At 39.6% G+C, this 11,945-nt stretch overlaps 1 protein-coding gene across 2 annotated transcripts; it reads right to left on the reverse strand.

The window, feature by feature from the left end:
• Positions 1–1,972: 1,972 nt before the first annotated feature.
• On the reverse strand, positions 1,973–2,984 carry LOC148166695 (uncharacterized). 2 transcript variants are annotated; one of them, XM_088048488.1, is made up of 2 exons: positions 2,111–2,984; positions 1,973–2,057 (listed from the first exon to the last, which is right to left on the reverse strand). In XM_088048488.1, the coding sequence occupies exon 1, from the start codon at positions 2,872–2,874 to the stop codon at positions 2,377–2,379; it is 498 nt and encodes a 165-aa protein (XP_087904614.1). In that variant the 5' UTR covers positions 2,875–2,984; the 3' UTR covers positions 1,973–2,057; positions 2,111–2,376. The 2 variants fall into 2 exon arrangements, with proteins under 2 accessions (XP_087904614.1, XP_087904615.1); XM_088048489.1 differs by having other exon boundaries at positions 1,977–2,057; positions 2,114–2,984.
• Positions 2,985–11,945: the final 8,961 nt, after the last annotated feature.

The raw sequence follows: 11,945 nt of genomic DNA on the forward strand, positions 1-11,945 counted from the left end.
TCTTCGCGGTGGCGGCTGGTAGCTGTCTACTCGATACTTGGTTACCTCTAATCTAAGACATTGTCTCTCCAATTCCTCTAAGCTTTCCACAACTGGTAATTGTTGGACGTAGAACGGAGCGAGGTTACGGGTAAGGATGTCCAATCTCAGCTCCCTCGGAATGGCTCCATGTCGATCAAACAGTGACGTCATACACGCGAGGTACTCGATAAACTTCTCTTGCTCGCCCTGCTTCCGTGCCAAGATCTCTCCAAATAACCGGTGGCTGTAGTCCGGCGGCAAATAGTGGTACCGTAGCAGATCCACCAACTCTCCCCAATTGTGTACTCGAGGCCGTACCGAACGGAACCACGTTAGAGCCTTTCCCTCAAACAAATCGATGGCCGCAATGAATAAATCGCGTTCGGAGAACCTTCGTGCTACCCTCAACTCGGAAACCCTATCTAAAAATTCTGGCACCGATAATCCTGATGGCTCTCCCGAAAATTTGACACCCCATTTGTGTACGGGCATATCGCGATGCTCCGTCGGGCCTCTCACGACGCGACTGGAGTTACCCTGCGGGCTGCCCTCCGTGTCATCTAAATCACCAGACTCCTCATCCTCCGACTCCACGGATTCGTCCCCCGAAGGTGGAACCACTCCCATAATGGCGCTAAGGTTGAAGTTGCCAAGGCTGCGACGGGCCTTGGTTGCTTTATCCAGAGTTTCAAACAGCTCCGACACCTGGGAAACCAAGGAAGCCCGGGACGCTAGATGTTCCGCCGTAGCATCTTCCAACGGTGCGCGGTTAACCCTGTGGAGGAGGTGAAGCAACCGACTATAAATGCGTTTGAGCCTATTATCACGCGTCGAAGGTTCCTGATACACGTTGATCGCCGTCAGCAGTTCCTTATACTTGGCCTTTATCCTCGGCACCTCGACCTCATACTCATAAACAAACTGTGCGTCGGTAGGGTGAGAGGTACCGTCCGCTTCCGCTTTGAGAAATACCCCCAATTCCTCTCGTAACACCTCCACCGACCTCCCACTGGGGTCTACTCCCCTAACCCGCAGTTCAAATTCGAGCTCGTCGCGTCTTAGGTGCCTTGCCTCCATCACCACGGCCGAAAAAAAAAAAAAATTTCCAAAAGAGCAGAAAAAAAATAAAAAAAAATTGAGTTAAATGTGCTGTCTCTACTTGGGCCCCACGTTGGGCGCCAAAAATGTCACGCAAAAAAAAAACAAACTGTCCGACTAAAGTCGCTCGGGCCGGCTGGTGACAAAATTACGCCGGTAGCTCAGTCTGGGTGGGTTCGTTAAAACTCACCGACCCGACAATCTTGAGGGCGCCAGGATCCTCCGGCTACGACTTGCGAGTACCCGGATCCAAAGTACTCGGTGTAGCTTACCCGAACGAGAAAAAAAAAGAAACGAAGAGAATACTAACCAGGAACGAATATATTAAAAAACACACTAATAAAACCTAAACAAAAAAATACAGGAAAACAAAGACGTCGTCTTTACACCGGCAATCGTTGCTGTTAGATTTACGACGATTCGCTGTAGACCGAACGCTTGCGCAAGCCGACGGCACACCGAAAATCCGCGCAACAATTCGATCGTACAAACTCGCAATTACCGGGTCCCGACTTACAAGGACGTCTGTACAACAAAAAAACAGAAAAAGAAATGACCAAGTGTGAAACGGTTGATTACAGTGAAGCTGTAATCTCCCAACTACTAATTACAAGTAACAATTAACAAGGACGGTTACGGTGAAGCCGTAAACTCCTACAGGAACAAGTTAACAAAACGGTGACACGATGACTCGAACAAAAACGTGGATAAAACGATCTGACCTTGACTCCTACAGCTCCTCCTACCGACTCTCCTCTAAGTGCTCCCGACTGGTGAGCCTTCCCGAATCCAACAGGGAAGAGGTTGTACGGCTCGGTCAAAACGGTCAGCCGCAATCCAGTTTCGAACTTCCAGTTCGCACCCCCAACCAAAAGGGGAAAAAAACGAAACAGAGAATAGCCCAGAATAGAACAGGCTAGAACCCAAAATAGAAGGCCCTAGGGTGGAAAATACCCTTAGGAAGATGAATACACTGGAATACTTTACTTACTACGATGGAAAGCGGCCTTAAAGTTTTCCACGTGGTTCACGTCGTGGTGGCTTTACTCGATCTCGAGACCCGACAAATTCCGGTTGCCTCCAGGAACCTTAGTGACCCAATCCAGATACCAATGTACCAATCAAACCAAAAAGGCCACTAAGTCACACTCCAAATTCCAAAATACCGAAACACTCTGGAGCACCGTACGCCACGAGATCTAAAACGCAAGAGAACCACGGAACCAGAATGGCTGCTATCGCTTCTTCGGCTCTACGTCACATTTCGTCATTGAGAAGGTGACCCCTTGACAGGTGAAAATTTGGGGTTATTCGAATCAAAACAAAGAATGAAAGTGATCGTAAAGAGTAGCAAAACGAAGCCAACGGTAAGTAAACAGCTGGAAAATTATTCATCAACCAATCGTAGACCTCAACGCACACTATGAACAAAATAAACAATCGCAAGAAGAAAAAAATAGCAAGAGTAGCACCGTTGATGTTGCGGTCAAAAAGAAGAACGACCCACGACACGATCAACACCAAGCAGGCTAACGTGGTTGTGAAAAGGAAGAAAATAGAAGTTAGAAAAGTTGAAGCAAAGATGAAAACTAAAGAGTTGCAACCTAGACAACCCTGAGGAACTTGTAGCAGTCCTCCAGCTAAAATTCTGAGGCTCAAACGTATTCCTCCAGTCACCTCCGAACTGGTACCTAACAAACTGGTAACTATAAACATAATTGAGCAGAATTCGTAACGGACAATGTAACTCGCCATGCGGTTACACTAAAATAGGCAACCAATAAATTACAGGAGTCAAAAGGTCTCGAAAATCAACCCTTTCTAACACCTTCCCGTTTAACTCGAAATTGTCACGTTACAAATCCCTAACACAAATTTATACCGTTACAATCTTGGTAAAAAGTCATGATTTTGTAGATTTCGTGCTCTTCTTTGCGAATTCAAGCCAGAAAACAACGAAAATCGGCGAGAAATCGTCGTTTTGCATCGAAATATGCGGTTTTCTCTAAGAATTTTGATGATTTCGTGCAGAATTCTGCTGTTTTCTTGCAATTCAGCCGTTGAATCTTGGTAAAAAGTCATGATTTTGTAGATTTCGTGCTCTTCTTTGCGAATTCAAGCCAGAAAACAACGAAAATCGGCGAGAAATCGTCGTTTTGCATCGAAATATGCGGTTTTCTGTAAGAATTTTGATGATTTCGTGCAGAATTCTGCTGTTTTCTTGCAATTCAGCCGTTGAATCTAGGTAAAAAGTCATGATTTTGTAGATTTCGTGCTCTTCTTGGCGAATTCAAGATAGAAAACAACGAAAATCGGCGAGAAATCGTTGTTTTGCATCGAAATATGCAGTTTTCTCTAAGAATTTTGATGATTTCGTGCAGAATTCTGCGGTTTTCTTGCAATTCAGCCGTTGAATTTTGGTAAAAAGTCATGATTTTGTAGATTTCGTGTTCTTCTTTGCGAATTCAAGCCAGAAAACAACGAAAATCGGCGAGAAATCGTCGTTTTGCATCGAAATATGCGGTTCTCTGTAAGAATATTGATGATTTCGTGCAGAATTCTGCTGTTTTCTTGCAATTCAGCCGTTGAATCTAGGTAAAAAGTCATGATTTTGTAGATTTCGTGCTCTTCTTGGCGAATTCAAGATAGAAAACAACGAAAATCGGCGAGAAATCGTTGTTTTGCATCGAAATATGCAGTTTTCTCTAAGAATTTTGATGATTTTGTGCAGAATTCTGCTGTTTTCTTGCAATTCAGCCGTTGAATCTTGGTAAAAAGTCATGATTTTGTAGATTTCGTGCTCTTCTTTGCGAATTCAAGCCAGAAAACAACGAAAATCGGCGAGAAATCGTCGTTTTGCATCGAAATATGCGGTTTTCTGTAAGAATTTTGATGATTTCGTGCAAAATTCTGCTGTTTTCTTGCAATTCAGCCGTAGAATCTTGGTAAAAAGTGATGATTTTGTAGATTTCGTGCTCTTCTTTGCGAATTCAAGCCAGAAAACAACGAAAATCGGCGAAAAATCGTTGTTTTGCATCGAAATATGCGGTTTTCTGTGAGAATTTTGATGATTTCGTGCAGAATTCTGCTGTTTTCTTGCAATTCAGCCGTTGAATCTTGGTAAAAAGTCATGATTTTGTAGATTTCGTGCTCTTCTTTGCGAATTCAAGCCAGAAAACAACGAAAATCGGCGAGAAATCGTCGTTTTGCATCGAAAAATGCGGTTTTCTGTACGAATTTTCATGATTTCGTGCAGAATTCTGCTGTTTTCTCGCAATTCAGCCGTTGAATCTTGGTAAAAAGTCATGATTTTGTAGATTTCGTGCTCTTCTTTGCGAATTCAAGCCAGAAAACCACGAAAATCGGCGAGAAATCGTCGTTTTGCATCGAAATATGCGGTTTTCTCTAAGAATTTTGTGGATTTCGTGCAGAATTCTGCTGTTTTCTTGCAATTCAGATGTTGAATCTTGGTAAAAAGTCATGATTTTGTAGATTTCGTGCTCTTCTTTGCGAATTCAAGCCAGAAAACAACGAAAATCGGCGAGAAATCGTCGTTTTGCATCGAAAAATGCGGTTTTCTGTACGAATTTTCATGATTTTGTGCAGAATTCTGCTGTTTTCTCGCAATTCAGCCGTTGAATCTTGGTAAAAAGTCATGATTTTGTAGATTTCGTGCTCTTCTTGGCGAATTCAAGATAGAAAACAACGAAAATCGGCGAGAAATCGTTGTTTTGCATCGAAATATGCAGTTTTCTCTAAGAATTTTGATGATTTTGTGCAGAATTCTGCTGTTTTCTTGCAATTCAGCCGTTGAATCTTGGTAAAAAGTCATGATTTTGTAGATTTCGTGCTCTTCTTGGCGAATTCAAGACAGAAAACAACGAAAATCGGCGAGAAATCGTTGTTTGGCATCGAAATATGCAGTTTTCTCTAAGAATTTTGATGATTTCGTGCAGAATTCTGCTGTTTTCTTGCAATTCAGCCGTTGAATCTTGGTAAAAAGTCATGATTTTGTAGATTTCGTGCTCTTCTCTGCGAATTCAAGCCAGAAAACAACGAAAATCGGCGAGAAATCGTCCTTTTGCATCGAAATATGCGGTTTTCTGTAAGAATTTTGATGATTTCGTGCAAAATTCTGCTGTTTTCTTGCAATTCAGCCGTAGAATCTTTTTAAAAAGTGATGATTTTGTAGATTTTGTGCTCTTCTTTGCGAATTCAAGCCAGAAAACAACGAAAATCGGCGAGAAATCGTTGTTTTGCATCGAAATATGCGGTTTTCTGTAAGAATTTTGATGATTTTGTGGAGAATTCTGCTGTTTTCTTGCAATTCAGCCGTTGAGTCTTGGTAAAAAGTCATGATTTTGTAGATTTCGTGCTCTTCTTTGCGAATTCAAGCCAGAAAACAAAGAAAATCGGCGAGAAATCGTCGTTTTGCATCGAAATATGCGGTTTTCTGTAAGAATTTTGATGATTTCGTGCAGAATTCTGCTGTTTTCTTGCAATTCAGCCGTAGAATCTTGGTAAAAAGTGATGATTTTGTAGATTTCGTGCTCTTCTTTGCGAATTCAAGCCAGAAAACAACGAAAATCGGCGAGAAATCGTTGTTTTGCATCGAAATATGCGGTTTTCTGTAAGAATTTTGATGATTTCGTGCAGAATTCTGCTGTTTTCTTGCAATTCAGCCGTTGAATCTTGGTAAAAAGTCATGATTTTGTAGATTTTGTGCTGTTCTTTGCGAATTCAAACCAGAAAACAACGAAAATCCGCGAGAAATCGTCGTTTTGCATCGAAATATGCGGTTTTCTCTAAGAATTTTGATGATTTCGTGCAGAATTCTGCTGTTTTCTTGCAATTCAGCCGTTGAATCTTGGTAAAAAGTCATGATTTTGTAGATTTCGTGCTCTTCTTTGCGAATTCATGCCAGAAAACAACGAAAATCGGCGAGAAATCGTCGTTTTGCATCGAAATATGCGGTTTTCTGTAAGAATTTTGATGATTTCGTGCAAAATTCTGCTGTTTTCTTGCAATTCAGCCGTTGAATCTTGGCAAAAAGTCATGATTTTGTAGATTTTGTGCTCTTCTTTGCGAATTCAAGCCAGAAAACAACGAAAATCGGCGAGAAATCGTCGTTTTGCATCGAAATATGCGGTTTTCTGTAAGAATTTTGATGATTTCGTGCAGAATTCTGCTGTTTTCTTGCAATTCAGCCGTTGAATCTAGGTAAAAAGTCATGATTTTGTAGATTTCGTGCTCTTCTTGGCGAATTCAAGATAGAAAACAACGAAAATCGGCGAGAAATCGTTGTTTTGCATCGAAATATGCAGTTTTCTCTAAGAATTTTGATGATTTCGTGCAGAATTCTGCGGTTTTCTTGCAATTCAGCCGTTGAATTTTGGTAAAAAGTCATGATTTTGTAGATTTCGTGTTCTTCTTTGCGAATTCAAGCCAGAAAACAACGAAAATCGGCGAGAAATCGTCGTTTTGCATCGAAATATGCGGTTCTCTGTAAGAATATTGATGATTTCGTGCAGAATTCTGCTGTTTTCTTGCAATTCAGCCGTTGAATCTAGGTAAAAAGTCATGATTTTGTAGATTTCGTGCTCTTCTTGGCGAATTCAAGATAGAAAACAACGAAAATCGGCGAGAAATCGTTGTTTTGCATCGAAATATGCAGTTTTCTCTAAGAATTTTGATGATTTTGTGCAGAATTCTGCTGTTTTCTTGCAATTCAGCCGTTGAATCTTGGTAAAAAGTCATGATTTTGTAGATTTCGTGCTCTTCTTTGCGAATTCAAGCCAGAAAACAACGAAAATCGGCGAGAAATCGTCGTTTTGCATCGAAATATGCGGTTTTCTGTAAGAATTTTGATGATTTCGTGCAAAATTCTGCTGTTTTCTTGCAATTCAGCCGTAGAATCTTGGTAAAAAGTGATGATTTTGTAGATTTCGTGCTCTTCTTTGCGAATTCAAGCCAGAAAACAACGAAAATCGGCGAAAAATCGTTGTTTTGCATCGAAATATGCGGTTTTCTGTAAGAATTTTGATGATTTCGTGCAGAATTCTGCTGTTTTCTTGCAATTCAGCCGTTGAATCTTGGTAAAAAGTCATGATTTTGTAGATTTCGTGCTCTTCTTTGCGAATTCAAGCCAGAAAACAACGAAAATCGGCGAGAAATCGTCGTTTTGCATCGAAAAATGCGGTTTTCTGTACGAATTTTCATGATTTCGTGCAGAATTCTGCTGTTTTCTCGCAATTCAGCCGTTGAATCTTGGTAAAAAGTCATGATTTTGTAGATTTCGTGCTCTTCTTTGCGAATTCAAGCCAGAAAACCACGAAAATCGGCGAGAAATCGTCGTTTTGCATCGAAATATGCGGTTTTCTCTAAGAATTTTGTGGATTTCGTGCAGAATTCTGCTGTTTTCTTGCAATTCAGATGTTGAATCTTGGTAAAAAGTCATGATTTTGTAGATTTCGTGCTCTTCTTTGCGAATTCAAGCCAGAAAACAACGAAAATCGGCGAGAAATCGTCGTTTTGCATCGAAAAATGCGGTTTTCTGTACGAATTTTCATGATTTTGTGCAGAATTCTGCTGTTTTCTCGCAATTCAGCCGTTGAATCTTGGTAAAAAGTCATGATTTTGTAGATTTCGTGCTCTTCTTGGCGAATTCAAGATAGAAAACAACGAAAATCGGCGAGAAATCGTTGTTTTGCATCGAAATATGCAGTTTTCTCTAAGAATTTTGATGATTTTGTGCAGAATTCTGCTGTTTTCTTGCAATTCAGCCGTTGAATCTTGGTAAAAAGTCATGATTTTGTAGATTTCGTGCTCTTCTTGGCGAATTCAAGACAGAAAACAACGAAAATCGGCGAGAAATCGTTGTTTGGCATCGAAATATGCAGTTTTCTCTAAGAATTTTGATGATTTCGTGCAGAATTCTGCTGTTTTCTTGCAATTCAGCCGTTGAATCTTGGTAAAAAGTCATGATTTTGTAGATTTCGTGCTCTTCTCTGCGAATTCAAGCCAGAAAACAACGAAAATCGGCGAGAAATCGTCCTTTTGCATCGAAATATGCGGTTTTCTGTAAGAATTTTGATGATTTCGTGCAAAATTCTGCTGTTTTCTTGCAATTCAGCCGTAGAATCTTGGTAAAAAGTGATGATTTTGTAGATTTTGTGCTCTTCTTTGCGAATTCAAGCCAGAAAACAACGAAAATCGGCGAGAAATCGTTGTTTTGCATCGAAATATGCGGTTTTCTGTAAGAATTTTGTTGAGTTCGTGCAGAATTCTGCTGTGTTCTTGCAATTCAGCCGTTGAATCTTGGTAAAAAGTCATGATTTTGTAGATTCCGTGCTCTTCTTTGCGAATTCAAGACAGAAAACAACGAAAATCAGCGAGAAATCGTCGTTTTGCATCGAAATATGCGGTTTTCTCTAAGAATTTTGATGATTTCGTGCAGAATTCTGCTGTTTTCTTGCAATTCAGCCGTTGAATCTTGGTAAAAAGTCATGATTTTGTAGATGTCGTGCTCTTCTTTGCGAATTCAAGCCTGAAAACAACGAAAATCGGCGAGAAATCGTCGTTTTGCATCGAAATATGCGGTTTTCTGTAAGAATTTTGATGATTTCGTGCAGAATTCTGCTTCTTGCAATTCAGCTGTTGAATCTTGGTAAAAAGTCATGATTTTGTAGATTTCGTGCTCTTCTTTGCGAATTCAAGCCAGAAAACCACGAAAATCGGCGAGAAATCGTCGTTTTGCATCGAAATATGCGGTTTTCTCTAAGAATTTTGATGATTTCGTGCAGAATTCTGCTGTTTTCTTGCAATTCAGCCGTTGAATCTTGGTAAAAAGTCATGATTTTGTAGATTTCGTGCTCTTCTTTGCGAATTCATGCCAGAAAACAACGAAAATCGGCGAGAAATCGTCGTTTTGCATCGAAATATGCGGTTTTCTGTAAGAATTTTGATGATTTCGTGCAGAATTCTGCTGTTTTCTTGCAATTCAGCCGTTGAATCTTGGTAAAAAGTCATGATTTTGTAGATTTCGTGCTCTTCTTTGCGAAATCAAGATAGAAAACAACGAAAATCAGCGAGAAATCGTCGTTTTGCATCGAAATATGCGGTTTTCTCTAAGAATTTTGATGATTTCGTGCAGAATTCTGCTGTTTTCTTGCAATTCAGCTGTTGAATCTTGGTAAAAAGTCATGATTTTGTAGATTTCGTGCTTTTCTTTGCGAATTCAAGATAGAAAACAACGAAAATCGGCGAGAAATCGTTGTTTTGCATCGAAATATGCAGTTTTCTCTAAGAATTTTGACGATTTCGTGCAGAATTCTGCTGTTTTCTTGCAATTCAGCCGTTGAATCTTGGTAAAAATCATGATTTTGTAGATTCCGTGCTCTTCTTTGCGAATTCAAGATAGAAAACAACGAAAATCAGCGAGAAATCGTCATTTTGCATCGCAATATGCGGTTTTCTCTAAGAATTTTGATGATTCCGTGCAGAATTCTGCTGTTTTCTTGCAATTCAGCCGTTGAATCTTGGTAAAAAGTGATGATTTTGTAGATTTCGTGCTCTTCTTTGCGAATTCAAGCCAGAAAACAACGAAAATCGGCGAGAAATCGTCGTTTTGCATCGAAATATGCGGTTTTCTTTAAGAATTTAGATAATTTCGTGCAGAATTCTGCTGTTTTCTTGCAATTCAGCCGTTGAATCTTGGTAAAAAGTGATGATTTTGTAGATTTCGTGCTCTTGTTTGCGAATTCAAGCCAGAAAACAACGAAAATCGGCGTAAAATCATCGTTTTGCATCGAAATATGCGGTTTTCTGTAAGAATTTTGATGATTTCGTGCAGAATTCTGCTGTTTTCTTGCAATTCAGCCGTTGAATCTTGGTAAAAAGTTATGATTTTGTAGATTTCGTGCTCTTCTTTGCGATTTCAAGCCAGAAAACAACGAAAATCGGCGAGAAATCGTCGTTTTGCATCGCAATATGCGGTTTTCTGTAAGAATTTTGATGATTTCGTGCAGAATTCTGCTGTTTTCTTGCAATTCAGCCTTTGAATCTTGGTAAAAAGACATGATTTTGTAGATTTCGTGCTCTTCTTTGCGAATTCAAGCCAGAAAACAACGAAAATCGGCGAGAAATCGTCGTTTTGCATCGAAATATGCGGTTTTCTCTAGGAATTTTGACGATTTCGTGCAGAATTCTGCTGTTTACTTGCAATTCAGCCGTTGAATCTTAGTAAAAAGTCATGATTTTGTAGATTTCGTGCCCTTCTTTGCGAATTCAAGACAGAAAACAACGAAAATCAGCGAGAAATCGTCGTTTTGCATCGAAATATGCGGTTTTCTCTAAGAATTTTGATGATTTCGTGCAGAATTCTGCTGTTTTCTTGCAATTCAGCCGTTGAATCTTGGTAAAAAGTCATGATTTTGTAGATTTCGTGCTCTTCTTTGCGAATTCAAGACAGAAAACAACGAAAATCAGCGAGAAATCGTCGTTTTGCATCGAAATATGCGGTTTTCTCTAAGAATTTTGATGATTTCGTGCAGAATTCTGCTGTTTTCTTGCAATTCAGCAGTTGAATCTTGGTAAAAAGTCATGCTTTTGTAGATTTCGTGCTCTTCTTTGCAAATTCATGCCAAAAAACAACGAAAATCGCCGAGAAATCGTCGTTTTGCATCGAAATATGCGGTTTTCTGTAAGCATTTTGATGATTTCGTGCAGAATTCTGCTGTTTTCTTGCAATTCAGCCGTTGAATCTTGGTAAAAAGTCATGATTTTGTAGATTTCGTGCTCTTCTTTGCGAATTCAAGCCAGAAAACAACGAAAATCGGCGAGAAATCGTCGTTTTGCATCGAAATATGCGGTTTTCTGTAAGAATTTTGATGATTTCGTGCAGAATTCTGCTCTTTTCTTGCAATTCAGCTGTTGAATCTAGGTAAAAAGTCATGATTTTATAGATTTCGTGCTCTTCTTGGCGAATTCAAGATAGAAAACAACGAAAATCGGCGAGAAATCGTTGTTTTGCATCGAAATATGCGGTTTTCTGTAAGAATTTTGATGATTTCGTGCAGAATTCTACTGTTTTCTTGCAATTCAGCCGTTGAATCTAGGTAAAAAGTTATGATTTTGTAGATTTCGTGCTCTTCTTGGCGAATTCAAGACAGAAAACAACGAAAATCGGCGAGAAATCGTTGTTTTGCATCGAAATATGCAGTTTTCTCTAAAAATTTTGATGATTTCGTGCAGAATTCTGCTGTTTTCTTGCAATTCAGCCGTTGAATCTTGGTAAAAAGTCATGATTTTGTAGATTTCGTGCTCTTCTTTGCGAATTCAAGCCAGAAAACAACGAAAATCGGCGAGAAATAATCGTTTTGCATCGAAATATGCGGTTTTCTGTAAGAATTTTGATGATTTCGTGCAGAATTCTGCTGTTTTCTTGCAATTCAGCCGTTGAATCTTGGTAAAAAGTCATGATTTTGTAGATTTCGTGCTCTTCTTTGCGAATTCAAGCCAGAAAACCACGAAAATCGGCGAGAAATCGTCGTTTTGCATCGAAATATGCGGTTTTCTCTAAGAATTTTGATGATTTCGTGCAGAATTCTGCTGTTTTCTTGCAATTCAGCCGTTGAATCTTGGTAAAAAGTGATGATTTTGTAGATTTCGTGCTCTTCTTTGCGAATTCAAGCCAGAAAACAACGAAAATCGGCGAGAAATCGTCGTTTTGCATCGAAATATGCGGTTTTCTCTAAGAATTTTGACGATTTCGTTCAGAATTCTGCTGTTTTCTTGCAATTCAGCCGTTGAATCTTGGTAAAAAGTCA

The sequence above is a fragment of the Gnatocerus cornutus genome, unplaced genomic scaffold, assembly GCF_029298725.1.
Source record: "Gnatocerus cornutus isolate USDA-ARS CGAHR unplaced genomic scaffold, icGnaCorn1.1 ctg00000022.1, whole genome shotgun sequence".
NCBI lineage: Eukaryota > Metazoa > Arthropoda > Insecta > Coleoptera > Tenebrionidae > Gnatocerus > Gnatocerus cornutus.

Coding starts and splice junctions, on each gene's coding strand:
- LOC148166695 (XM_088048488.1), bottom strand. CDS start 2,874: ATGGCGAGTTACATTGTCCGTTACGAATTCTGCTCAATTATGTTTATA.